This window comes from Chamaea fasciata, unplaced genomic scaffold (genome assembly GCF_029207755.1).
Source record: "Chamaea fasciata isolate MVZ Bird 193981 ecotype frontalis unplaced genomic scaffold, bChaFas1.0.hap1 SCAF_6, whole genome shotgun sequence".
NCBI classification, from domain to species: Eukaryota; Metazoa; Chordata; class Aves; order Passeriformes; family Sylviidae; genus Chamaea; species Chamaea fasciata.
This window is the reverse complement of record NW_027094091.1, coordinates 1,716,503-1,743,557: the sequence shown is the minus strand read 5'-3', so window position 1 is coordinate 1,743,557 and position 27,055 is coordinate 1,716,503. Positions and strand designations below refer to the sequence as shown.

The following is a 27,055-nucleotide window of genomic DNA, read 5'->3' as shown; positions in this document are numbered from 1 at the left end:
CGCTGACCCCAGGTCAGACTGGTGCCCCCTGTGCCACGGGGGGGATGTTTTGCCCCCTCCCCATGGAGTCAGAGGTCGCCACCCAGCCCAGTGCAGCCACCACAAGGGCCAATGGTACTTTCACATCTCTTTAATGGTGAGAGAACGTGCCGGGACCACCCACCCCATGGTCTTGGGCACCCCCTGGGCGATGGGGCCCCCCCGGGCAGCAGCACTGGGATCACAGGGGAGGCCCCAGAAGCAGTTCGGAGGGGAGGCAGCTCCAGCAGGACCCCGCCACGCTTCAGGGTGGTGTCAGTCGGGGCAAGGGGCCCCCAGGGGCTCCATGATGAGTCCAGACCCCAGTTGGGGGTCCTGGGGGGAGGGCTCAGACGGGCAGCACAGGTGAGCCAGGCCCCCCATCACCCCCCGATCCCCCACAGCCTTCGGGCTCACCCTCATCCTCCTCTAATCCCCGGCCCACCTCAATGCCTGAATCCCCTGTGAGCCGTCGGTGCCGCCCGAGGCATCCCTCTAGCACCGCTCTGCCTCCCCCGTCCTCGCCCCCCTCGGTGTTGGAGCAGGGGCGGCCCTCAGCCTCACAGAAGTCCGGGGGGACTTGTTTGGGGGGACCCCCGCGGGCCGGCGGCTCCTCGGGCAGGGGCAGGTCCCAGCTGGCACCGGTGCCGGTGCTGCTGGAGCCGCCGTCACGGCCGGCGCTGCCACCCCCCGGGCCCGGGCCTGGCTCCGGGTCCGTCTCGTCGGTGCCCGGCGCCGAGAGCGAGGAGCTGCTGGGGGAGGAGGCGCAGGAGCAGCCGCACGAGCAGGAGCTGCAGCCCCCGGACGAGCCGGGGGACAGCGAGGGGCTCCCGGGGCTGTAGGGCGGCGGCGGCGTCCCGGGGCGCTGCGCCACTTCCTCATACGCCGGGAGCTTGAAGGAGGCCAGCAGCCCTGGGGGGGGGAAGAGGTGGGGTCAGGGGGACACGGGTGGGCACCTAGAAACAGCCCCGAGAGGATGGAGATGGAGGGGGAGGGCACAGCTCGGCACAGGGCACAGCTGGGGGGATGTGGGGGATGGAGCTGGAGAGCACAGCCCAGGGCTGGGGGATGTGTGGGGCTGGGGGATGCAGGGGCTGGGGGAATGTGGGGCAGGGACAGAGGATCCGGGATATTGGGCGGTGGCACAGGGGTCCTGACTCACTGAGATCCCCCGTGAAGATGGTGGGGTACAAGGGGCTGGGGGTGACATGTGGGGTCCCGATTCACTGAGGTCCCACATGGAGGGGAGTGGTGCCTGCAGGGGCTGGGATGGGGAGGTACGGGGGAAATTCAGAAGCCCCTCACTCACGGAGGTCCCCCGAGGACGGGGGGTAGTGGCAGGCACCGTGGTAGGCGATGAGGTTGATCTCACGCTGCCGCTGCTGCTGCTGCAGGCGCAGCTTGGCCCGCCGGTGCCGGAACGCGCAGCAGCAGCTCAGCAGGATCAGGATGGTCCAGAGCAGCCAGAACCCTGCGGGAAGGGGGGCGCGGAGCGGGGGGGTCACCCTCACATAGAACCCCCATTCCCAGGGGGGGTCCGGCTGCAGCCCCCAGAACCTCGCACACCCCTCAGTCCCCCCAGGGTCCCAGCTCTTCCTGAGCCTCCAATGCACCTCGGAGCCCGCAGGCCCCCCGAGCCACAGGACCACTCGAGTCCCCGATTGTCCTCGGAGCCCTCAGTCCCCGTCCCCCACCGCAGCTCTCAGAACTCGCACGGAGCTCTCAGCCCCGACGCAGCCCTTGACCTCCCGAGTCGCTGAACCTCCCCGGATCCTCCTGAAGCCATCAGCCCGCCCAGAATCCCCGATCCCCTCCGTTGTCCCCGGATCCCCCCGCACTCACACCACAGCTCGTAGTAGTAGGTGCAGCAGCCGCTCTCCCCGCAGCAGTGCCCGGTCTCGCACACGTAGGGCCGGTTGTTCACCCCCGGGCAGAACTCCCGGGCCTGCGGGCACGGCCGCACCGTCACCGCGGCCCCGCGCGCGGCCCCCCCGCCCCGGCCCGCCCGGTACCTGCGGGTGCTGCCGGCCCAGCAGCGCGGCCCAGGCCCCCTCGGCGCTCCCGGGCCGCTCCATGGCACCGCCGCCTAAAGCCCGCCGCGGCCCCGCGCCCGCCCGGCCGCGGCCCCCACCGCCCGCAGCAGCCGCCGCCGCCCCGTCGCCGCCGCCGCCGCCGCCGCCATCGCGGCCCCTGCGGCCGCCGCCGCCCGGGCCGGGGCCGTCGCCGCCGCCATGACGCCCGGCCCGAAATCCCGCCCCCGTAGCCACCGTCGGCCAATCAGCGGATGCTCTGCAGCCAACAGCCAATCGGCTTCGGCATCGCCGCCCGGCTGCAGCCAATCGCTCGCCGTCTGCCTGAGCCTCACGCCCAACAACAGAGACAAAGGAGCCGAGCCCCGCCCCCGCCATGATTGGCGGTCGTAGCGACCAACCGGAGACGGAGCACCGCCCCCGGGCCCTGACTGACAGCGCCGTTCGCCAATGGTGATCCAACCCCGAGCACGGCGAAGGGCGCAGCCCCCTGGCCCGCCTCGGGGCGGACACCCGGCACAGCGCGGCCAATTGACACGCAGGCAGCTCTTCGTCTGTCTGATTGGCAAAGCACCCGACCAACCAGCGTCGCTATTCTCCGATGGGCAGGGCCCCCGTAAATGGGCGCTGCCAGATAGTGCCCCACCCACCCGGGACCGCGGGACGAACCATAACGAACGGGGGCGGGGGGAGTTGGGCTGTTCCACAGCGCCGCTGCGGGGGGGGCGGAGTTGTACCATAGTGTTTCCGGGGGGTTTTGGACTGTTCCACAGCGCTCCTGGGGGTCGGGCTGCCTCCCCACCCCACCAAGCCCACACAGGGTTCCTTCAACACACACGGTTCCTTCAACAACATCCTTTAATCAGCTCTGTGACACCAGGACCCGCCTTTTCGGGGAATCTCTATCCCCTCAGGACCACCCTCAGTCCCTGCCGGGGTCCCCAACCCTCTGTGTCCGCGGTGGAGAGGCTGGAGCCCTCTGGAGCTCCACATCCTGCCTGGCCATATCCATCTGGAGGAGCCAGAGCCCCCTGTGTCCATGAGGAACTGCAGCCATGCAGGTCCCTTGCGTCCACGTGGAGTGACCAGAGAGTCTCTGTGTCCACAGCAGCAGGTTTGAAGCCCCCTGTTCTTTCTGGCCTTCTGGCTCCATCTGGAAGGTCTGGAGCTCCCCACATCCCTCCAAGTCCACAGTGCAAATCTACAGGTTCCTCAGTATCCATGTGGATAATCCAGACCCCTCTGGACCTCCTTATGTCCACGTGGCCTGGTGATGTGGCCCTTTGTATCCACGGCCAAGAATCCGTAGCCCCCGGAGAGGGTCCTCAGCCCCCTCTGGGGGGGACATCACCCCGCGCTCTGCAGCAGCTGCAGGTTGCGCTGGTAGCAGCCCAGGCTGCAGAGCGGGCGGCCGGTGCGGGCGCAGCTGTACCGTTTGGGGTTGGGGCAGCCGGGCACGGCGCAGGGCTGCGCGGGAGGCACGGGCGGCGCGGCGGCGGCGGGCAGCGGCAGCGGCAGCCCGGCGGGGAAGGACATGGTGACGCCGTCGGCGGCGCTGCGGTAGTGCACGACGGGGCAGGGCGCGGGGCGGGCGCGGCGCTCGCGCAGGGCCCTCACCTTGGCCTTGTGCGTGCGCGTCAGGCGCTCGATGGTTTGGTTCTTGCTCTCCTCGGCCTTGCGGGCCGCCTGCAGCCGCCGGCGCCGCGCCCGCTCCTCCCGCTTCTCCCGCATCTCCTCCGTCACCTCCTTGGCCTTGGCGCCCATGGGCAGCTGCAGCAGGGGCTGGCTCTGCTGCTTGTGCAGCAGCGCGCGCTGCGGGGGCACGGAGGGGTGTCAGCGTGGGGAGGGAGGCTCTGGGAGGTCCACACAGGGCTCCCAACCCGCTCTCCACCAGTTCCCCAGAACAGCAGTTCTGGAGTCCCTGCAGCCCTTCCAGATCCCCCCAGTCCTCCCCCAGGGGTTATGAGGCTCTCCAGTCCCCCAGCAGCCCAGCTCCCTTCTTGTTCTGGAGCTCCCTGAGCGCTCCAGCCCCGTCCCAGTGTCTCCCAACACCTCCAGCCACTCCCCAGACCTCTGCCAGCAGCTCTGCAGCCCCCACAGCCCCCCGGAGCCTTGCCCCCAGTCCCCCCATACCTGCCGGGCCGTCAGGAGGGACTCGTCCACCTCCCTCTTGATGTCGCCGTTGTCATCCAGCTCCCCTCTCTCAAGGGCCGCCAGCCAGCGCCGCTCCTCCTCCTCCTCTTCCTCCTCCTCTTCCTCCTCCTCCTCCTCCCCCTCCTCACGGGGAGGGAAGCAGTTCTCAGGGTCCAGCTCGGGCAGTGGGGAGGGGGCCAGGTTGCTGTCCTCATCTGGGGGGGCGGGGAGGGCAAGAACAGTCACAGGGGTGGGGGTCACACCATGCTGGGGTCACCAGAAGGGTCCAGAGCACCCCCTCCCCAGCCAGCCCTCCCTCTGAGCCCCCCTGTTTCCCCCCAGGACTTTCCCTGCCCTCCCCACAGCCCCTCCCTCTGAGCCCCCCGTGAATCCCCCCTGCTCACCCAGCCAGGCCCGGTACTGCTCGATGGGGACCCCCTCGCTGGGCTCCTCCTCGTCCCCTCCCAGCAGCGGGGACGGCGAGTGCGTCCCTTCGGGGACCACCGTGAACGTGGGGACGCTGTAACGGAAGAGAGAGGAGTTTGGGGACGCTGGTGAGGCCGGGGTGGAGGAGTCCCGGTTAAGGGGACACGTGGAAACATGCCCGACCCAGCCTCCCTCCTCCTCCTCCTCCCACATTTTGGTGCCCAGGATCTGTCCCCCCGGCTCCCTCCTCACCTCTTGGTGCCCAGGATCTGCCCTCCCAGCTTAATCCGGAGCCGCAGCCGGGGCTGCCGAGGGGGTTCGGGACCCGGCGGCGGCCCCGCCTCGTGGTGGTGCCGCTTCTTGTGCTTTTTCTTGTGCTTCTTGTGTTTCTTCTTGTGGCCGCCATGGCCGCCCGCTTCGACCTCCTGCCCTGTGAGGAGGGACACAGGATCAGCGAGGGATCCCCGCGGGCCCTGCCTCGCCGGGGAGCGACCCCGCAGTCCCCCCGGACCCTCCCCGGCCCCGCGCCCTCTCACCGTGGCCGCCGGCCTCCATCCCGCCGCGCCGCCAGGCCCTGCGCATCCGGCTGCGGGGGACCCAATTCGGGGCGGACCCACTTCCGCCCAAACTCGCTTCCTCCCGGCCTCCCTTCCACCCGTTATCCGGGGCGGGTGACGCTGCCGCCGCCATGTTTGAAGTGGGCATATTGTGCGCTGTCCCGGAGGGAAACTGGCGCCGTCGGTGCTTTGGGGCCGCCCGGGGCAGATGTGTGAGCTCAGGTGTGAACTCAGGTGTGAGCTGTGCAGGTGTGTGTGAAACCAGAGGGTGAACACGCAGGTGTGATCACAGGTGTGAGCTGTGGGCTCCCGAGGGGCTGTTCCTGCCCAGCCGCGGGTTCTGGGGGTCCTGGGAGCAATGGAATCCCAGGGGACATCGGCAGTGCCAGCAGGTCAGGGAGTGATCCTGCCCCTCTGCCCGGCCCAGGTGAAGCACATCTGGAGTGCTGTGTCCAGGTCTGGGTTCCTCGGGACCAGAAATACCCGGAGCTTCTGGAGCGGGGGTGATCTGGGGGTGATTTGGGGTCTGGAGCACTTGGCAGGCTTGAGGGAGCTGGGTCTGGTTTGTCCGGGGAGAAGACTGGGAGAGGACTTCATCAATCCACAAAAATATCCCAAATATCTACACAAAACCCTCAAATACCCACCCAAACATCTCAAATATCCGCACAAACCCTTCAAATGCCCACCGAAATATCTCAAATATTCACACAAATCTCTCATCTGAGAGTGGATCCCACCCGTCCACACAAAAACCCCATCCAGCCGCACAAATCTCTCCCCGGGATGTCAGGACGGTGCCCGGGGCAGGACGAGGAGTTTTGGCCACGAACCAAACACAAATCCCGGCTCAGCACGAGGCAGAGCTGCGCCCCACGGAGGGGCCAAACCCTGGGACGGGTGTGTCACCTGGAGAAATGACATCTCCAGAGGTTTCCCAGGGCTTTGAGGGATTCCCCTGTGGGGACACGCGTGTGACAGCCCCGTGTGGCACACACACAGAGGATGTCACATCCCGACACACACACACACACACACACAGACACCCGCCCGCCCCCCGCCCGCAGCTGCCGCTGCCCCGGGCCATTGTCCCGCCCGTGCCAGGAGCCGCCGGCACCGATCGCCGCCGCCGCCCCCCCCCCCGCCGCGGGATCCCGGGGCTGTGCGGGGCCGGGAGAGGCGACCCCGGGATCTCCCCGTGCAGCCATCCCGGTGTCTCCCACCTGTGCCCGGGAGAGCTCCGGGGGACGCCCCGAATTGGGATTTTCTTGGACCCCTCTCCCGGAGCACCGGGATCCCCAGAACTCCCGGGCTGCCGGGACCTCGGGAACCCCCGCAAACCTCCGGGACCCCGCGGGGCTTCCCCGGGAGGCTCCGGAGGACCGGCACCACCCGGGACACCGGGAATACCGGGACCCCCCCACAAAGCTCAGGTTCACTGGGACTCCGGGACCCCCCGAGATTTCCCGGACCCCTCAGAGGGCTCCGGACGCCGAGATCCCCCAAGAGCGCCGGGACCCTCCAGAAACCTCTGGACCCCGGGACCCCTCGGACCTTCGGGACTTTTCGGGACCCCCGGGACCCCCGCCCATGTTCCGGCGGGACGAGCGCAGCCGGGCCACGGTGGCGCGGGGCTCAGCGCTGGACATGGAATTGCGCCGGGGCTGCTGCTGCCCCCCGGTCCCGGCCTCGCAGGTACGGACGGGAACACCGGGAGCCCCGGGAGCAGCGGGAACAGCGGGACCAGCCCGGGCACGAGGCCACGGGGGCGGCGGCGGCCTCTCCCTGCCCCCCGGGCCCCCCGGCCCGTCCCGCTGCCCCGGCCCAGCCGGGAATTCCGGTGGGACCCGGCACAGCGGGAAGCGCCCGCGCCCCCGGCACCCGACGGGGAGGGACTGGGGGGTCGGGGTGGGGACAGAAGGACTGGGGCGTCCCGCAGGTGGCGGTGGCGGGGTGGGGGCGCGGGCAGGTGGCACAGGGGCACGAGGGGGGGTGTCCAAGGGACACTTGGGGGGTCCCTTGGTGGTCTGGGGGGGGTGAGGGTCCTGAGGGTCCTGATTCACCCCAAACCAGCTGCGCTCGGGGGGGCTCAGTGCGTGTGTGGGGGGTCTTGGCCTCTTCATGGAGGTCCCAGTGCCTGCGGCGGGTCTTGGTGGGTACGGGGGGGTCCCAGTTCACCCAGTCCCAGCTGCATTTTGGGGGTTTCCAGTTCGCTGTATGCACGGGGGGGATCTTGGTGCATTCGGGGGTTCCATTTCACCCGGCCCCAGCTGCCCACGGCGGGGTCCTGCTGTCCTAGGGGAGTCCCAGTTCACCTGGTACACCCACACTCGGGGTGCCCCGGTACACACAGGGGGGTCCCAGAGCTTTGGGGGGAAGGTTCCGGTGCGTCCTGGGGTGGATCTGATGCGTTTTGAGGGCTCTTGGGAGGGTCCCGCTGGATACGGGGGGGTCCCCGTCTTTCTGTACCAAGTGCACTTGGCAGGTCCGGGTTCACCTGGGGGGGCTCCCGGTTCACTCGGGGGTCTCTTGGCGCACTCGGGGATCGTCCCGGGGCATTTGAGGGCATCCCGGTGCCCTTAGGGGAGGTCCCGGTGCATCCCGAGGAGTCCCGGTTAACTCAAGGCGGGTTTGGTGCCCGCGGGGGGCGTCCCGGTGCCCCGGTACCAGCTGCACACGCGGGCTCCGGTTCGCTTGGGGCGGTCCCGGTGCCCCCGGGTGGGGGGGTCTCACCCCCTCCCCCCGCACCGCGCGTTTCCGCCCAGCAGGGGGCGCCCCCCGGCCGTTCCCGGTGTCCCGGAGCCCCGCGGGGGGGGGGCGGGGGGGACACGGAGGCGGCTCCTGGGAGAAGGGAGGGGGGGACACGGGGAATGGGGGACACGGGGCGGGACATGGGGCGGGGGCGGCCGCCGCTTCCTGTGCGCGATCGCGGCGGAGCGGGAGCGGCCGGAGGTACCGGGAATGGGGGGCAGCGCTGTACCGGGGGTGGGGGGTGCGGGGGGAGAAGGGGTCCCGGTGTCCGTCCCTACCGGGACTCCGTTCCCCGTTTCCCCCGCACGGCGCCCCGTCTCCTCCTCCCCCGCCTCCCCCAACCCCTCCTTCAATGCCGTTCCCGGAGCCCCGTTCCGCACCCCCGGGCCCTGGTGTCCCCCCCCTCCCCGCACCCCTTTTCCGGCCCCCGGCACCCCCAGGTTCTGCACCCTGACCCCGGCACCCCGTCCTCTGCCCGCACCCCTCGTCCTGTCCCCCGTCCCCTGCACCCCAAACCCTGCACCCCGTCTTGTCCCCCGGCACCGAAAACCCTGGAACCCCTTCCCCTGCGCCCCATTCTCCCCATGCGCCCCCTCCCCGCCCCCCAGCTGGTCTCCCCTCCCCTGCACCCCTTATCCCCTGGCTGCACCCCAAACCCTGCGCCCCATCCAGTCCCCTCCGCCCCGCACCCTCTCCTGTGCCCCTAATCCCTTCCGTGGCCCCAAAACCCTGCCCCTCTTTTCCCATCCCCACACTCCATCTTGTCTCCTGCACCCCATTTTCTCCACTCTTTCTCTCGTGCCCCGGACCCCAAACCCTTCACCGCAACCCCTGCACCCCAATCCCTGCCCCTAAATCCCCTCCCTGCACCCCAAACGCTGCCACATCACGTCCCCAAACGCTGCACCCCGTTCTGCCCCCATTTTCCCGTCCCTGCACCCCCTCCTCTCCATGCACCCCTCATCCCATCCCCACACCCCGTTCTGTCCCCCCACCCTTTGCACCCCACCTTGTCCCCTGCACCCCTTATCCCCCTCCCCTGCACCCCATCTCTTCCCTTGCCCGCCCCCCGCGCCCCAAATCTTTCCTCTCTTGCCCCCCCCCAAATTCCTCCGCCCCTCCTTGCACCCCAAACCCGGCCCACCCCATCCCAACCCCCCCCCCTGCCGTCCCCCCCGCCCCCGCTGCCCTTTCCCGCACAGTCCCCCCCTTGTTCCCTGGGAGGGGGCGGCGATTTGGGGAGGGCGCACAACGTGGACGCCTCCTCCCCACCCCCCCCCCAAAAAAAAATTCCAGGGGAGGGGCGGGAGCACGTGGGGGACCCCCCGAATTCCCGGGGGAAGGGCCATCCGACCATCCAAAGCGCCTTTTCTCCCCGCAGCCACCTCGGTGTTGGGGGGGGGGAGAGCCCCCACTACACCCCAGCGCTGGATGCGGCGGGACCCCCTTGGGGGGCTTTGGGGGGACCCCCCAAAATAGCTGGGGGGGTCCCGGGGGTCCCGATGGAGGTGGGGGGGGGCCGCCGGCTGCGGATCCTGGAGGATCTCAACATGCTCTACATCCGCCAGATCGCCGCCAGCATCCAGGTGGGAATTTTGGGGGGGGACCCCAAAACCCGACTCCAAATCCGGGATCCCCCGGGACCCCCCCGGAGCCCCCAGACCGCGGGTTTCCCGCGGTCTGGGGGCTCCGGGGGGGTCCGGGGAGTCCCGGGAAGATGGAATGAGCTCCTCATCCCAAAGGACCCCCCAAAACCACGAGAGGGGGGATTTTTGGGGGGGCTCCCGCTGTTTCCAGCGGGGAGTTATTTATAGGCGATGACGTCACTGGAAGGGGGGGACAGGGGCGGGATCGGGATCGGGATCGGGATGGAGGAGCAGGAGGTACCGGGAAGGAGTTGGGGGGCTGAGGGAGGTCGTTGGGGGGCGAGGGTGGGGAGGTTGTGCTGGGGATTTTGGGGTTTTGTGGGTGCTTGGTGAATATGGGGGAGTTTTTGGGGTGCGCGGTGGATCTGTGGGGCATCCGTGGGGTGCAGGGTGAGTTTGGGGGATGTGGTAAACCTGTGGGGTGCGTGGCACGGTTGTGGGGCGCGGGGTGTGTTTTTGGGGTGCACGTTAAATCTGTGGGGCACGTGGTTCCCCCGTGGGGCGTAGGATGGATCTGTGGGGTGCGCCGTTCCCCTAAGGGCTGCTGGATGAGTTTGTGGGGTGACTGCCCTGCCTTTGGGGTGCACAGGTCCCCCGTGGGGTGCACGATGGATCTGTGGGGCACGTGGTTCCCTTATGGGGTGCAGGAATAATTGATGGGGTGCCTGGTTCCCCCGTGGGGCGCAGAAATAATTTGCAGGGTGCCTGGTAAACCTATGGGGTACACGATGGATCTGTGGGGCGCGTGGCTCTGCTGTGGGGTCCATGATGTGTTTGTGGGGTGCTCGGTAAATCCGTGGGGCCCTCAGCACAGCCGTGGGGTGCACGGCCTGGTGTTGGGGTTCACAGATTCCCCGCGGGGTACATGATGTGTCCGTGGGATTCCCGATAAACCTGTGGGGTGCACGGTGTGTTTGTGGGGCGCCCGGTAAATGTGTGGGGCGCACGATGTGTGGGTGCAGCTGGGGCAGGGCTGGGACCCCCCAACCAGTGTGGGACCCCCCCACCCCCCGTGTGTGCAGGGCTGGGACCACCTGGGCGTGACCGAGATCCCCGGGGGGGCGTGGGTCGGGGGTCCCCCGTGCCCGGCAGGTGCCCCAATCCCATTTATTCCCCCAGACCCTCCCGAACCCCAAATGTGGCAAGAGCCGGAGCTCCTGCGGGTGCGGGAGGGGTTTGGGGACCCCGTGACCCCAAATGTGTCCCATTCCAGAAGGCAGAGCTGCACTGGGTTCTGCGGGTCTGAGAGGGGATTTGGGCTCTCCCTGACTGCCCAAATGTGCCCCGTTCTCACAAGCCAGAGCTGCACTGGGTTCTGTGGGTGCGGGAGGAGTTTTGGGGACCCCAAATGTGTCCCATTCCCAGGAGCCGGAGCTGCAGCGGGCACTGGAGCGGGCGCTGCGGGTGCGGGAGTTTTGGGATCCCCTGGATCCCAAATGTGCCCCATTCCCGGGAGCCGGGCTGCAGTGGGTACAGCGGGTCTGGGAGGGTTTTGGGGACCCCCTGACCCCCGAAATGTGCCCGGTTGGCAGGAGCCGGAGCTGCAGCGGGCTCTGGAGCGGGCGCTGCGGGTGCGGGAGGGGGCCCGGCGGCTCCTCCCCGCCTGCAGCCGCCCCGAGCAGGCGCTGGAGACCACCAAGACCCTGGTGCTGTGCGACGCCAGGGTGGTCGCGGCGGGGGGAGAGCTGCAGCGGCGCCAGGAGGCTCGGCTGAGGGGGGCCCGGCGGTGAGGGGACCCCCAAAATGATGGGGGAGGGCGTTGGGTACCCCAAGGGATGCCCAAAGCTGGGGAGGAGCCCCAAAAGTGGAGGGGGAATGGCGAACCCCATAGGGGAGTGAGGGGCGCCCCAAATCGCGGGGGGATGTTGGGGTGCCCCATGGAGGGCACGGTGGGGGTGGTCCCTAAAATTTAGGGAGGGGGTTTGAGGATCCCAGGGGGGGTGCGGCAGTGAGGGACACCCCAAAACTTGGGGGGACATGGGCGACACCGCAGTGAGGGGACCCCTAAATCCCAGGGGTGGGATGAAGGATCCTGCAGGTCTGTGGCAGTAAGGGACACCCCGAAATTTGGGGGGGACATGAGGGACACGGCAGTGAGGGAAAACCCCAAAACCCAGAGGTGGGATGAGACCCTGCAGGGGCTGCAGCAATGAAAGACACCCCAAAATTTGGGGGCAATGGGGAAATCCCGAGGGGCGCAGCTGTGGGAGTGCGGCGGCAGGGGACACCCCAAACCTGGCAGGAATCACCCCAAAACCTGAGGGGAGCTTTGCTGAGCCCCTCCCGTCCCCCTGCAGCCCCTCGGATGCCGGGCCCGGGGCTGAGCGGGTGCCGTGCCGGGGCACCGTCTGCATCTCAGGTATGGGGGGTCCCGGGGGGGTTCTGGGAAGGGGGCACCCCGTCCTCTCTGCCTGCCCCTCCCTGGAGCACCGTCTGCATTTTGGGTGAGAGGTCTGGGGGTGTCTCAGGGGGTCTCAAACCCCTCTCCACCCCCCTCCACCAGATTTGCGCATCCCGCTGATGTGGAAGGACACCGAGTACTTCAGGAACAAGGGGGGTGAGTGTTGGGGTGCCGGGGGTCCTCCCCTTTCCCTGTGACCCCCCCCTGACCCCCCCCCAAATGCCCCCGCAGAGCTGCACCGCTGCGCCGTGTTCCTGCTGCTGCAGGTGGGGGCCGAGATCCACGACACCCCCACGGTGCTGGTGGACCGGACCCTCACCGACATCTGCTTCGAGGGCGCCGTGCTCTTGTGAGGGGGGGCACGGGACCCCCCACACCCCACACCCCTCCCCGGGACCCTGACACCCCCCATAGGACCCTCAGCACCCCCATATCCACCCACGGGACCCCTGAGCCTGAATATGGGACCCTTGACCACCCCAATATGCCCCCATGGGACCCCTGATCCCTCCCCATGGGACCCCTCATCACTCCCACACCCCCCTGGGACACTGACACCCACCATGGGACACCTGCCACCACCAAACCCCCCTTGGGGACCCCCTGCCCTCTCCTGCCCCCGCTCCAGGGGACCCCTGATCCCCCTCTGGGCACCTCTGACCCCTCCGGGGGCTGACCCCTGCCCTCCTCTACCCCTCCCTGGGCACCCCAAAACACCCCTGCCCCCCTCAGGAGACCCCTGCCCCACACTTCCCCTCTGGGCTCCCTTGTCCTGTCCCCCCCCCCCCGTGTCCCCACAGTCCGTGGGGTGGCCGCGGGGGTGTCCCCCGCCCTGGCTGACCCCGCCGTGCCGCCCCCCCCCCCAGCTCGGAGGCGGGCCCGGATTTCGAGCTGAAGGTGGAGCTGTACAGCGCGGGGCTGCCGGGCGGGGGGGCTCAGGGCAGCACCCCCAAGAAGCTGGCGACGCGTCTCAGCACGTCCCTGGGCCGCTCCTCGGGGCGCCGGGCACGGGCGGCCATGGAGGGGGGGCCCGGCAGCCCCCCGGGCACCGGCGGCACCGGGGCACTGCTGCTGCCGCCGCCCGGCGTGCCGTGAGTAACCCCCGGAGACCCCTGTGTGTGTGCCCCGTGTCCCCCGTGTCCCCTGTGTCTGCTCTGTGTCCGTGTGTGCCCCATGTCCCCCTTCTGTCCCCGTGTGTGTGCCCCGTGTCCCTGTGTGTGCTCCGTGTCCCCACTGTGTCCCCTGTGTGTGCTCTGTGTCCCCACTGTGCCCCCCTGTGTGTGCCCCGTGTCCCACTGTGTCCCCTGTGTCCCCACTGTGTCCCCTGTGTGTCCCCTGTGTGCTCTGTGTCCCCCCTGTGTGTGCCCCGTGTCCCCCCCGTGTCCCCCTATGTTCTCTGTGCCCCCCCGTGCCCCCCATCCTCCCCGACCCCCCCAATGTCCCCCTGACCCCCCCGTTGTCCCCAGGTGTCCCCGGTTCCAGCTGCTGGCCCACGCCGCGCTGTCCCTGGCCCAGGTGCACGACGGGTTCCGCACCCACGACCTCGTTGTCGCTGCCGACGGTCAGTGGGGCACCCCCAAAACACCCCATGGCACCCCAAAACACCCTGTAACACCCTAAAACACCCCATGGCACCCCATAACACCCCGTAACACCCTATAACACCCCATGGCACCCCATGACACCCTATCGCACCCCAAAACACCCTATAACACCCCATGGCACCCTGTAACACCCCAAAACACCCCATGGCACCCCTAAACATGCCATGGCACCCCAAAACACCTTCTAACACCCCATAGCATCTCACAGTACCTAATAACACCCTAAAACACCCCATGGCGCCCCATGACACCCTATAACACCCCACGGCACCCCGTAACACCCCAAAAGACCCCATGGCACCCCAAAACACTATAACACCCCACAGTACCCAAAACACCCCATGACACCCTATAACACCCCACAGTACCCAATAACACCCCAAAACACCCCATGACACCCCAAAACACCTCATGGCACCTGATAACCTCCCATAGCACCCCATAACATCCCATAATACCCTATAACACCCCATGGTACCCGGTAACACCCCATGGCACCCTGTAACACCCCAAAACATCCTGTAACACCCTATAACACCCCATGACACCCCATAACACCCTATAACACCCCACGGTACCAAATAAGACCCCATAACACCTCACAACACCCCATAATATCCTCGTCATCTGATAACACCCCAAAACACCCTGTAACACCTCATGGTATCCAATAACATCCCATACCCACCCCATAACACCCCAAAACTCCCCACAGCCTCCCATGGTACCCCAAAACACGGGCAATGGGGCTGGAACAGGTGGGGAGGGGGCTGGGGGTCCTGACAGAGGGGACAGGGGGATTTTGGGGTCCTGAAAGGGTCTGGGTGGGGTCTGGGGTCTCCGTAAGTGGGGGACAAGGGGGTCCGGGGGTCCTGGCAAGGGGAGGAGGAGGTGGGTCTGGGCTCCTATTGGGGTTTGGGGGTCCTTCGCAACCCCCAAGACCCTCATGTGTCCCCCCAATGTCCCCCGTGTCCCCCCCCAGAGCGGAGCCCCTGTTGGGTGGGTTTGGGGTCAGTGTGGGGTCCCTGCCAGCCTCCAATGTCCCCAGTGTCCCCCGTGTCCCCCCCCAGAGCGGAGCCCCTGTTGGGTGGGTTTGGGGTCAGTGTGGGGTCCCTGCCAGCCCCCAATGTCCCCCGTGTCCCCCCCCAGAGCGAAGCCCCTGCTGGGTGGGTTTGGGATCAGTGTGGGGTCCCTGCCAGCCCCCAATGTCCCCGATGTCCCCCCAATGTCCCGCGTGTCCCCCCCCAGAGCGGAGCCCCTGCTGGGTGGGTTTGGGGTCAGTGTGGGGTCCCTGCCAGCCCCCAATGTCCCCCGTGTCCCCCCCCAGAGCGAAGCCCCTGCTGGGTGGGTTTGGGATCAGTGTGGGGTCCCTGCCAGCCCCCAATGTCCCCGATGTCCCCCCAATGTCCCGCGTGTCCCCCCCCAGAGCGGAGCCCCTGCTGGGTGGGTTTGGGGTCAGTGTGGGGTCCCTGCCAGCCCCCAATGTCCCCGATGTCCCCCCAATGTCCCGCGTGTCCCCCCCCAGAGCGGAGCCCCTGCTGGGTGGGTTTGGGGTCAGTGTGGGGTCCCTGCCAGCCCCCAATGTCCCCCGTGTCCCCCCCCAGAGCGAAGCCCCTGCTGGGTGGGTTTGGGGTCAGTGTGGGGTCCCTGCCAGCCCCCAATGTCCCCGATGTCCCCCAATGTCCCGCGTGTCCCCCCCCAGAGCAGAGCCCCTGCTGGCTGCCCCTCTATGGCCGCATGTGCTGCCGCCTGGCGGCCAGGCCGAGCTGCATGGACACCCCCGCGGCGACAGGGACACTGCGGCTGCAGGTGAGCGATGGGAACGGCATCGGGAATGGGGCCGGGAACGGCACCGGGAATGGCACTGGGAATGGCAGCGGGAATGGGAGAGAGGGGTGGCATAGAGAGATGGGAATGTATTAACCCTGCCGTGATAAAAGGGACGCTGCAGCTGCAGGTGAGGGAATGGGGGAGAGAAACGGGATGTAGAGAAATGGGATATGGGAGTGGGATAGAGAAATGGGTTATAGAGAAATGGGATGTAGAGAAATGGGATAGAGAAATGGGATATATGGATGGGATAGAGAAATGGGTTATAGAGAAATGGGATGTAGAGAAATGGGATAGAGAAATGGGATAAAAGGGATGGGATAAAGAAATGGGATAGAGGAGTGGGATAGAGAAATGGGATATATGGATGGGATAGAGAAATGGGATATAGAGAAATGGGATGTAGAGATGGAATATGGGGATGGCATAGAGAAATGGGACGTAGGGATGAGATAGAGAAATGGGACGTAGGGATGGGATAGAGAAATGGGATATAGGGATGGGATAGAGAAATGGGATGTAGGGATGGGATAGAGATGGGACGTAGGGATGGGATAGAGAAATGGGACGTAGGGATTGGATAGAGAAATGGGACGTAGGGATGAGATAGAGAAATGGGATGTAGGGATGAGATAGAGAAATGGAATGTAGGGATGGGATAGAGATGAGACGTAGGGATGGGATAGAGAAATGGGATGTAGGGATGGGATAGAGAAATGGGATATAGGGATGGGATAGAGAAATGGGATGTAGGGATGGGATAGAGATGGGACGTAGGGATGGGATAGAGAAATGGGACGTAGGGATTGGATAGAGAAATGGGACGTAGGGATGAGATAGAGAAATGGGATGTAGGGATGAGATAGAGAAATGGAATGTAGGGATGGGATAGAGATGAGACGTAGGGATGGGATAGAGAAATGGGACGTAGGGATGGGATAGAGAAATGGGACGTAGGGATGGGATAGAGAAATGGGATATAGGGATGGGATTGAGGGATGTGCTGCATAAGCACCCCCACAAAACAGGGACCCTGCAGCTGCAGGTGAGGGAATGGGACAGAGGGAATTGGATTAGGAATGGGATGGATCAACACCCCTGTGGTAACTGGGGCCCTGTGGCTGCAGGAAGGGAATGGGATCAGGAATGGGACAGAGGGCTGGGATAGAGGGATGGGCTGTGTTAACACCCCTGTGGGACCAGAGACTCTGCAGCTGCAGGTGAGGGGGATCAGGATATGGGATTGGGATGTGAGGATGGGGTGGGATGAGGGATGGGATGGGGATGGAGAAAGGGGTGAGAAGAGGATGGGAACAGGGATGGAAATGGAGACAGGGATGGGGATAAGGATGGGACAGGGACAAAGATGGGACAGGGACAGGGATGGGAATGGGGTTGGAGATGAGGATAAGGATGGGACAGGGACAGGAATGGGGTCAGGACTGGGATGGGAACAGGCACAGGAACAACGACAGTGATGGGGGTGGACAAGGATGGAGACGGGGACACAGATAAGGAGAGATGGCCAGAAAATAGGGACAAGGACAAGGATGCGAACAGGACAGGGACGGGGACAAAGGTGGGCGTGGGATGTGGTCAGACAGAGGATCAGGATGGGGACAGTGACATGGATGGGAACGAGAATGGGGACAGACCCGAGGGATAGGACAGAGATGGGAAGGGACAAGAGTAGGACTGGGTTGGGATAAGAAAGGGGACAGAGCTGGGAATGGGGACAGGGATGGGGACAGGATGGGTGGTGACACAAACCCACCCGGTCTCAACCATCCCCACCAGCAGCTCTGGGCTGGTTTGGGTGGAGCTGGGGGGATCCGTGTGCTGGGGAGGGGTGCAGAATCGGGGGGCACGCTGGTCACCCATGGGTGCTGACGGCTCCGGGGGTCTCGGGACAGGCTCCGGGGGCTGAGGGGCCGAGCGGACCCCCTCTGTTCTGCGTCCTGCGGGGCCCTGGGCTGCTCTGCTACGGCAGCGCTGGCGAGGCCGAGGCAGGGCAGGAGCCCACCCTCACCATCGCTGTCACCAAGGTATGGGGACACAGGGGACACTGAGGGGGTGGTGCTCGGAGGGCTCTGGGGGGCTGTGGGGGGTGTGGGGTTATGGGGGATGGAGGGGACATGGTGGCTACGGGGAGAAACGGGGGCTGCGTGGGGCTCGTGGTGGTTGGAGGTTTATGGGGTGTTGTGGGGTCTGTGGGGTCTGCGGGGTCCAAGGAGTCCCGGTGCCGCAGGACACGCGGGTGCGGGCGGTGGAGCCGGGGGGCCGCGGGCAGCCCCCCGGGGTGGCCGTCACCAACCGGCTGGGCGGGGAGGAGGTGACACACGCGCTGGTGGCCGAGAGCGCGGCCGAGGCCCAGCGCTGGCTCGAAGCCTTCGGGCAGCACCTCTACGACTTGGGTGAGCCGGGACCCCCGGGACCCCCCACGCCATCCCTACGAGAGTCCCCATCATCCCCGTGGGATCCTCCCTATCCCTGCGGGCCCTCCCAGCCCTGTGGGACCCTCCATGCTGGTGGGATCCTGTCCCAGTGGGACCCCAAAATCCCTGTGGGACCCCCGTCCTGGCAGGATCCCAGACCATCCCTGTGGGACCCATCCCTGTGGGACCCCCATCACCCCAGGACGCCCCACCCCAGCGGGACCCCAGTGCTGAGAGCACCCCCATTCCCGTGAGACCCCCATCCCAGGCTGACCCCATCCAATGGGACCCCCATCCCACTGCAGTCCCCATCCCAGCTCAATCCCCATCCCGGGAGCACTTGGATCCCCGGGGGGCTCTGTCCCACGCCCCCTCCCCCTGTTGTCCCCGTTCCCACAGCCCAGTGGAAGCAGTGCTGTGAGGAGCTGATGAGGATCGAGGAGCCCCCCCCGCGCCGCCCCCCGGTCCCGCTGCCCCCCCAGGGCTCTCTCTACCACCAGACAGGTGAGTGGGGCTGGGGGGGGTGGTCTGGGGGGGCTCCTGCTCTGTCTCCCCCTCTCTGCTCTCTGCTCGCTCCCTAACGCTGCTCTTCTCGCTGTCCCCTCTCTCTGTGTCCCACTTCTGTCCCCCCATTTCTTTCCCCCCGCTCCTGCCGCTCTGCCACCCCCCCCTCCTGCGCCCCCCAGCCCCGCCGGGCCCCCCCGGGACCCCCCCGGGCGAGGGGCTCCTGCTGCAGGAGAATGTGTCAGCCGAGATCCGGGCGCTGCTCAGCTCCTACTACAGCGACAGGTGACACGGGGTGGGGGGGACACGGGGGACACCCCCCCACACTGCCACAGCACCCCCAGGATGGCCACGGGGACTGCGGGGGGGGCAGTGAGGACACCCCCAAACCCCCCCACCGCCTGCGAGGGGAATCCATGGGGGGCTTGGGCAGGTACTGGGTGTAGCCGGGGGGGGCCTTTCACAGCCCCCACCCCGCAGAGAGGGGGTGCGGGGGGATGGTCTGGGGATGCCGCTGACCCCCTGTGACCCCCCCTTTCCTCCCCCCTCCCCAGCTATTGACCCCTCGGATGACATCGCGGCGGTGACCGACATCCTGACGCGGCACGGGGGGACTCCCCGAGCCCCCGGCCCCCCCCCGTGGCTGTCGCTGTTCGAGGGGCCCCCCCTGCGCAGCCCCAGCCCCCCCCGCCGGGGTCGCCCCCGCACCCTGTCCCTCGACGCCCGGCTCAGCACCCTAAAGGGTCGGGGGGGTGCCCCAAAACCCCCCCACTCCAGCTCCTCCAGCAGCGGCAGCAGCAGCCCAGGGCCCCCCCAGCGCGACCCCCCCAGACCCCTCCAGTCCCGGGTCTGACCCCTCCAGCACTTGCGGGGGGGGGTCAGGGGGGATGGACCCCCCCCATTTGCCACGGGGGTTGGGAGGGCTGGGGGCTCCCAGCTTCTGTTTTTGGGGAGAAACTGGAATTTCTGCCCCTCCCCACGCTGGGGAGGGTCAGGGCTAAACTCCAAAAAAGGGGGTGGGGGGGTGGTTTCCTTCCCCCCCCCAACAAAGGTGGGTGCTGGGGACCCCCCCCCACCATAGGGTGGGTGCTGGGGACCCCCCCCACCGCAGGGTGGGTGCTCAGGGTCTAACCCGGGGGGGGGGACACAGAGCCCCCCCCCCAGCTCTGCTTTCCCTCACCTCTAACCCGGGGGGGGGACACAACCCCCCCCGGCAGGCCCCTCCCTCATTAATGATGTTCACTAATAATTTGCATTAAAATTTATTTAACAGCTGCTGTGTGTGATTTTGGCGGGGGGGGCGGGGAAGGGAGTGTGGGGGTCCCTGTGCCCGGGTTTGGGGGGGTCTGTGCCCTCCCGTCCTGTGGTGCCACCAGCGCGGGGGGGGGTCTCGGGGTGCTGCCCCCTCCCCAAGCTGCTCTTTTGGGGTGCAAGTGGGGGGGGGGTGGAGGCCGTGCTTGGGGGGTGAGTGGGGAGGGGGCGTCCATCCTGGAGGCTGGGGTGCCATAGGGGGGAACCCCCCCTCAAAAAAAGGAGGTGCTGACCCCCCCCCACTACACAGCGTGGGGGGAGAGGTCCTCGTCCTCGGTGGGGGGGCTGGGGCCCCCCAAAAGCGGCGGGTGGGGAGCGTCACGGGCCAGCAGCAGCGCGAAGCCTGGGGGGAGAATGGGGGGGGTGAGATGGGGGTGGTCGTGGGCGGGGCGGGGGGTGTTGGGGGAGGCTGGGTGATTTGGGGGGTTCACGGGGGAGTTTTGGGGTACCTGGCGTGGCTTTGTGCAGGACGAGGTCCTCGCTGGGCTCATCCCCCTGCAGAAAGTGGGAGGGACCTGAGGGGTCTCTCCACCCGCGGCTGTGCCTGCCCCACTCGCCAGGGGACCCCACCCCACCTCCTGTCCTGCCCCCCACTCCCCCAGGGGGGTCGTGTGTTCCCCGTCTGACCCCCAGACCCAAAACCTGCAGCCCCCACCGCCCCCGTGCCCCCCATCGCCCTCAGCCCCACATAACCCCAGAACCCCATCTCGGCCCCCACCCCACATTTCCCCCAGCCCCACATCGCCCCCAGCCCCTCCCCGTACCTGCCCAGGAGGGGGTCTCGGCTCCCAGGGGGCCTCCCAGCCCCCCACCTCGTGTCCCCCGATTCCATTGCGCCCCAAATCCTGGGAGTCCTGCACCGGGAGGGGGGGGGCCGGGGTTGTGGGGGGGGGACCCGGCCGGGGGTATTGGGGATCCCTCCCGCGGGCTGGGGACATCCTCAAGCAGTGGCCCCAGAGATTCCCATGCTGGGGGGCTGGGGAGGGGGGGAGTGTCCGGGAGGGACCCCTCCTCATCCCGGGGGGGCCTGGGGGGAGACCCCAAGCCAGGAGTGCTGGAAGGAGGGAGGGGCTCTACCCCATAAGTGCTTTCAGAAGACCCCGACCCAGAGGGGCCAGGAGGGACCCCCATCCGGGGAGGGCTGGGAGGGGGCCCAGACATGGCAGGGGGGGACCCCGACCTGGTGGTGGCAAAACTGGGGGTCTCCAGGGTGGGGGAGAGAGGGATCCCCGTTCCTATGGGGCTGGAGGGGGTCCCAGTGGTGGCACATCGGGGGGTGCCCGTCACCACAGGGCTGGGGGGACTCCTTGGGGGGGCAGAGGGAGGAGTCCCTGTCCCCACAGGACTGGCGGCATGGGGGGACCCTGCTCGGGCTGGGCTGGGGGGCGTCCCCAGGGTGCCACGCTGTGGGGTGCCTGTCCCCACAGGGCTGATGGGGGTCCTGGTGGCGGCACACTGCGGGGTTCCCGTCCCCACAGGACTGGTGGCATGGGGGGACCCTTCTCGGGCTGGGCTGGGGGGTGTCCCCAGAGTGGCAGCGGGAGGGGTGCCCCTCCCCATGGGGCTGGCGGGGGTCCCTGTGGTGGCACTCTGGGCGGCCCCTGTCCCCGCGGGGCCGGGGGGCAGAGGCGGCGGCGGCCGGCGGGGGCTGGGGGGCGATGCCCCCCTGGAGGCGCCGGGCGGGGGGGTCGGGGGGGGCTCCGGCCGGCGGAAGATGAAGGCGGATTCCGTCAGGCTGCGCTGGTACCGCAGGAAGGGCCGGCGGGCACCTGGCGGAGACGGGGGGGGGTCAGCAGAGACCCCCAGAACCCCCCGTGCCCCCCAACTTTTCCATGACACCTACCGGGGGTGCTGCCCGGCAGGGGGGATATGGACGTGGACCCCGAGCGCTCCCGCTGCCGAAAGAATTCCCGGGGGTTCTGGGTGCGCTGGGAAACCAGGATTGCGGCTTCCTGCGGGATCGGAGGGGTCAGCGGGGGTGTGGCCGTGTGGCACCACGGCAGGGCCAGCTGCCCTGTGACCCGCGGGCGGGGAGGGACCCGGTCCCGGCACTCACGGCCGCCGTCCCGCTGACCCCGGTGCGACCCCCGCGCTCCCGCTCGGCCGCCTCCTGCTCCCGCTGCTGCTGCTCCTGCGGGACGCGGCAGAGATGGGAAACATGGATCCCTCAGGATGGATCCTGGATCCCCTGAGATGGAGCCCTGGATGTTCTGGGATAGAGCCCTCACACCTGCCCGGGTTAGACCCCCACCCGGATCCGCCCGGAACAGACCCCCTGAATTCCTTGTGATGGACCCGCTCGATCCCGCAGGATGGACACTCCGGATCCCCTGGGATGAACCCCTTCAGATCCCCCAGGACAGACACCCACGACTCCCTGGGATGAGAGTCCCTGAATCCCCTGGGATGGGATTCCTCAAACTCCCTGGGATGAACGCCCTGGATCCTGCTGGGATGAAGCCCCTGCATCTCCCGGGACAGATCCCCTCGATCCCCCGAGACCCCCCCATTCCAGCCCCCTTCCCGCTCACCCATCGCTCCTGCTCCTTCCTCCGCTCCTCCGCGTCCAGCCGCGCCTGCTCCTGCCTGCGGGGCCGGGAGTTGGGGCGTCAGGGGAGGGTTACAGGGACGGGGACACGGGGATGGGACAGGGACGAGGACACGGGGCTGGGACAGGGATGCAGCCCAGCGTTGCCCCTCACCGCCGCTCCTCGATTTGCCGCTCCCGCTCCTGCAGCCGCCGCTCCCGCTCCGCCGCCTGGAGCCGCTCCTCCTCCATGCGCTCCCGCTCCCAGCGCCGCCGCTGCTCCCGCTCCCGCTGCCGCTCCTGCTCCTTCCGCTGCTGCTCCTCGCGCTGTGCACGCACCGGGATCAGCGCCGGGATGGGCACCGGGAACCAGCCCCGGCACCTGGACCGGGAACTCACCCGCCCCGGCAGCAGGAGCGGCACCGGGATCCCACTGCCATTGGCGCCGGCACAGGGAACGGGCACCGCGACTGGGACCCCGCCAAACTTCACGTTGGGACTCTCCCAGCGTCGGCACCAGAACCACGACCAGGACCAGGAGCCCACCGACCTCCCCACCAGCACTGGCACCAGAACCCCCTCGGTCTCGGCATTGGGACTGTGATCCCCTCTGGTATCGGCAATGGGACCCCTGCAGCGTCACCACCGCGACCCCCGCAGACCTCGGCTCTGGGACCGGGACCCCACAGCACCCCACACTGGGACTGGGATCCCCACCGGGACCGGGACCCCCACCGGGACCCCCACCAAGCTCGGCATTGGGACCCCCGGGCTCAGCCCCTGGCAACCCCAGCCGGAGGCAGCAGCCGTAACCCCATCCCCGGGATACCGGGGGACCATGGGGACCCCCCAGCCCTTCCCCAGCCCCCCGACCCCTCACCTCAGCCTGTTCCCAGAAGGAATCGCGCTGGGTGCGCTGCAGCTCCAATGCCGGGTTGGTTTTACGGTAATTGGTTCCCTGGGGAGCACGGTGGGGGGGTCGGAGTGGGACCCCCAGGATCCCCCAACACCCCCGGGAAGGGGGAGCAAGCACCCATCGCCCCCCAGGTGCCCTCCCCATTCCCGCAGGGACATCGAGACCCCCCACTCACCACCAGCTCCGGGGGGTCCTGGGGGGTCCTCCTGGGAGGGCGAGGGGCGGGGGGGCTCCAGCTGTGCCAGCACTCGGCGCAGCCCCTCCAGCGTCACCTCCTCGGAGCGGCGGGCGCTGATCACGGCCGTGGCCTCCTGCCACCACGGGGACGGGACAGGACGGGACCGTGTCACCCCTCCCACGGCCCACCCCCCGCAGGGATCCTCCGGGGAATCTCGGCACCATTCCCTCGGAAGTGTCAGATGTGGGGCTGGATCCAGATGTGGGGCCGGATCCAGATGTGGGGCCGGATCCAAACCCCGGACCCAGACAGATCACCGGAAGCTGTTCCGGGGGATGGGGAGGGCAGGACCCCCCCCGGCAGGACGGGATCGGGATTGGGGGGGGGCAGGGATCCCAACCACAGCTCCGGCACGGCGGCCAAGACTGGGAGCACTGGGAAAGCGGCGGCTGAGTCAGCAGCGCCAGGAATGCGCCCGGGCACAGGCAAAGGTCGGGGCGGCGGGATGGGGGGGGGGGGGGGGGGGGGGGCAGGGGGGGGCAAGAATGGGGAACATGGCTAGACGGGGACCCCTCAGCACCCCCCGAGGGCTCCGTGCCCCCCACTCACCCTGAAGAAGCTCCGGATGGCCGGCAGGTGTCCAGCACACGCCGCCCGCTGCGATTCCGGCACCTTTTCGCCCACCTGGCGCCGCACCCATTGCTCAGCCCGGGGGGGATCCCATCCGGGGGTCCCCCCGAGCTGCTCCCCCCGCACTCACCCAGCTGATAAGAACGATCCTGGGGGTGCCGGAACCAGGATCGGGGACCCGGCACAGCCCGTACATGACGCTGGCCGCAGAGAATTTTCCAGCGAGCTCATCCGGCCCCCCGGCTGTAAGGAGGGGGGGTCAGAGGGAGTACGGGGGAACTCGGAGGACCCCCCCACCAATACTCCCCGGCAGCGTTGCTGCCGGTACCTCCGGAATCCAGGAGCTTGAGGTCGTGGTGCTTCTCATAGCCAAAGACGGCCCTGGGGGGGGGAGAAGGGGGGTCAAGGTGGGGGTCAGGGTGGGGGGGTCAGAGCGGGTGTCACATAAAGTGGGGGACCTGCCAGGCTTGGGCACCCCCCGTGTTCCCCCATGCCACCAGCTCGGGATGAATTCATGGAAATGCCGCCGGCAGCATCCGCCCCCGGGACAATGGGAATGTGGGAAGCGCCGGAGCGGCACGGCCCCCCCAGCGACCCCCCCCTCCCCTTGCGGCGGTGCCGGGACCCCCCCGCCCGGGCCTGGGAGGGCTCAGGGGGCCCCATCGCGGCGGGATCCTCCCCCCCCGGGCATTCCCAGCGGCTCTGCCCCTCTTTGTTCCCGCGTGGCTCCGGTTCGGGGCGCACGCGGGACTCGGCTGGGCACGGCTCCGGCAGCACGCGTGGAGCACGGCGCGGCAAGGCACGTCACGCATGTCACGGCATGTCGCGACAGGCTGTGGCGCCACATGGCGGGACAGAGCCCGGCACGCGGCCGGGCGGGCGCCGGGCGGAGCCGGCGCTGGAGCGGGTCCAGCCGCGCTCCGGGGGCAGAGGGCAATGCCCCGGTGGCCGGTGGCCACGGTGACGGGCGGTCCCGTGACGCCGGGGGGCTGCGAGGCCGATGAGCCCCGGTGCAGTCGCTCCCCACCCCGGGATGGGGGTTTTGGGGGACAGCGGCTCCGGCCCCGCGGCTCCGGCACAGAACTGGGGCCAGCCCGGGACCCCCAGCCCCGCACCATCCCGGGACCCGCGTCCTCCCGATTCAGCCGGGCAGAACCCCCCTTACCGCACCCCGGGGTGCTCCCCGCTCCCGCAATCCCCCCCGGGCCCGTCGTGCCCCCGCCCCGGGCGGCGGCGCCGCTCCCAGCCCGGCGGCACCGGGAGGGACCGGGCGGGACGGGGCGAGACTGGGTGAGACTCCCGGTTCCCAGCGCGGCGGCTCGTAGGGCTCAGTCCCGGGACCCCCCCGCGGACCGCCACCCCCCGGCCGAGACCCCGGTGCGCCCCGGAGCCCCCGTCCCGGTGCCGGTAACGGTGCCTCTCGGCCCGCCCCCGACGCCCTGGCCCGTGCCTGTTCCTGCTCCCGCTCCCGGTCCTGTGTCCGGTGCCTGTCCCAGTGCCCGTTCCCAGTCTTGGTCCCCTCTTCCGTTCCCGTCCCCGTTCCCGGTTCCCTGTGCCGGCTCCTCATTCCCGGTGCCCTGTTCCCGGTCCCCATTCCCGGCTCCCGTTCCCTCTCCCGGCGTCCACCCCCCTTCCCATTCTCACCAGTCGGTCCCAGCCCGGGGGTTCCCCACGTCCTCCCGCGCCGCCAGCAGCGCCAGCCGGTACCGCTCCAGCCCCGGCCCCGCCATCCCGATCCCGGGGCCGATCCCGATCCCGGGGCCGATCCCGATCCCGGGGCCGCCGCCGCCGCCGCCCTGCGCCCGCCCCTCCCTCCCTCCCCCGCCACCCCCCCGGCACTTTCCACCGCCCACGGGCGGCACCGGGCGGGGCGGGGGCGGGAGCGGCCGGGAGGCACCGGCACGGGACGGGCGGCGCTGGGAGAGCTGGGACGGGGGCGCCGGGCCTGGGTCCCGCACCGGGACAGGGTCCCGTACTGGCATGAGAATCCTGTACCGGGATGGGGGTCCTGTCCCGGGATGAGGGTCCCAGTCCCGGGATGGGGGTCCTGTACCGGGATGAGAGTCCCTGTACCGGGATGGGGGTCCTGTCCCGGGATGGAGGTCCTGTACCGGGATGGGGGTCCCTGTCCCGGGATGGGGGTCCTGTACTGGGATGGGAATCCTGTCCCGGGATGGGGGTCCCTGCACCGGGATGAGGATCCTGTACCGGGATGGGGGTCCTGTCCCGGGATGGGGGTCCCTGTACCGGGATGAGGGTGCTGTGCCACATTTCCATTCTGGGACATGGGTGCAGGTTCCAGGATCCCATGCTGGAATGTGTGTGGAGGTCCCAGGACCCCGCAGCAGGACGTGAATGTCACACCAGGATGTGGGGCAGGTCCCAGGGGCCCACGCTGGGACCTGTGCCCGGGTCCGGCTCTGGAATGTGGCTGCGGTGCCAGGATCCCACAGCAGGATGAGGGTCCCAGACTGGGCTGTGGGTGCTGGGCTGGGATCCACTGCCAGGATGAGATCCCACACTGGAATGTGGGTGCTGGGCTGGGATCCTGGACTGGGATCCGGGTGTTGTGCCAGTATCTAGCACAGGACCAGGAGTGGGGGGTGTGTCCTCCTTCCCTCTTCTGTCCCCTCTGTCCTTTCCCCCGTGCCTGGAGCCTCTCCCGCCATTCCCTTTTTACACCAGGAAATGGGATTTTGGGGGGCTGGGAGAGTCACTGTGTCCCCCTCGAACATGAAGGTGGTGGCAGGGGGGGTCTTGGGGACATTCCCAGCCCAGTGTCTGGCCCGGCCCGTCCCCACACGGCTCCTGTCCCAAAGCCTCTCCCATCGTTCCCTTATTTGGGCACCGCGACTGAAAAATCCCAAATCCCCAGGGAGGAAAAAAATGCTGGAAAATGGGATCTTGGGCCCAGCGACACGCCCAGCCCAGTGTGTGGCCAGCCCTGTCACCCCCTGTCCTAGGGTCACAGGTGTCACTGGTGTGACTGACATTACTGGTGTCGCTGGTGTTGCTGGTGTCACTGGTGTTACTTTTTACTGGTGTCACTCTTACTGGTGTTACTGGTTGTACTGGTTCTGCTGGTTTTGTTGGTACCGCTGGTGTCACTGGTTTTACTGGTGTCACTGCTGTCACCGATGTCACTGCTGTCATCGCTG

The 27,055-nt window shown here is 68.1% G+C and overlaps 4 protein-coding genes across 9 annotated transcripts; 1 reads left to right on the top strand and 3 right to left on the bottom strand.

The window, feature by feature from the left end:
• Positions 1 to 118: 118 nt before the first annotated feature.
• Positions 119 to 2,169, bottom strand: WBP1 (WW domain binding protein 1). Its single transcript, XM_066185177.1, has 4 exons — positions 2,031 to 2,169; positions 1,861 to 1,963; positions 1,328 to 1,489; positions 119 to 930 (listed from the first exon to the last, which is right to left on the bottom strand). The coding sequence occupies exons 1-4, from the start codon at positions 2,091 to 2,093 to the stop codon at positions 368 to 370; spliced, it is 891 nt and encodes a 296-aa protein (XP_066041274.1). The 5' UTR covers positions 2,094 to 2,169; the 3' UTR covers positions 119 to 367.
• Positions 2,170 to 2,816: 647 nt separating this feature from the next.
• Positions 2,817 to 5,303, bottom strand: INO80B (INO80 complex subunit B). The gene is made up of 5 exons (XM_066185173.1): positions 5,144 to 5,303; positions 4,860 to 5,037; positions 4,586 to 4,701; positions 4,182 to 4,396; positions 2,817 to 3,860 (listed from the first exon to the last, which is right to left on the bottom strand). The coding sequence occupies exons 1-5, from the start codon at positions 5,295 to 5,297 to the stop codon at positions 3,396 to 3,398; spliced, it is 1,128 nt and encodes a 375-aa protein (XP_066041270.1). The 5' UTR covers positions 5,298 to 5,303; the 3' UTR covers positions 2,817 to 3,395.
• Positions 5,304 to 6,298: 995 nt separating this feature from the next.
• Positions 6,299 to 19,607, top strand: RTKN (rhotekin). 6 transcript variants are annotated; one of them, XM_066185162.1, is made up of 12 exons: positions 6,299 to 6,844; positions 11,094 to 11,287; positions 11,859 to 11,920; positions 12,065 to 12,118; positions 12,194 to 12,311; positions 12,829 to 13,053; positions 13,429 to 13,523; positions 15,269 to 15,375; positions 17,310 to 17,441; positions 17,645 to 17,810; positions 18,231 to 18,335; positions 18,518 to 18,624. In XM_066185162.1, exons 1-12 carry the CDS (start codon positions 6,755 to 6,757, stop codon positions 18,622 to 18,624), a joined length of 1,455 nt encoding a protein of 484 aa, XP_066041259.1. In that variant the 5' UTR covers positions 6,299 to 6,754. The 6 variants fall into 6 exon arrangements, with proteins under 6 accessions (XP_066041259.1, XP_066041256.1, XP_066041257.1 ...); XM_066185159.1 differs by lacking the exon at positions 18,518 to 18,624 and adding an exon at positions 18,890 to 19,607 and having other exon boundaries at positions 6,300 to 6,859; XM_066185160.1 differs by lacking the exons at positions 6,299 to 6,844; positions 18,518 to 18,624 and adding exons at positions 9,773 to 9,798; positions 18,890 to 19,607.
• LOC136290825 (drebrin-like) lies at positions 19,582 to 25,704 on the bottom strand. Its single transcript, XM_066185163.1, is given in 15 exon segments — positions 19,582 to 19,989; positions 20,096 to 20,141; positions 20,411 to 20,518; positions 20,520 to 21,415; positions 21,490 to 21,598; positions 21,703 to 21,777; positions 22,178 to 22,232; positions 22,349 to 22,500; positions 23,054 to 23,131; positions 23,265 to 23,318; positions 23,320 to 23,400; positions 23,877 to 23,951; positions 24,028 to 24,140; positions 24,226 to 24,278; positions 25,542 to 25,704. Coding segments are annotated over 15 exon segments (2,082 nt in total). The 5' UTR covers positions 25,628 to 25,704; the 3' UTR covers positions 19,582 to 19,888.
• Positions 25,705 to 27,055: the final 1,351 nt, after the last annotated feature.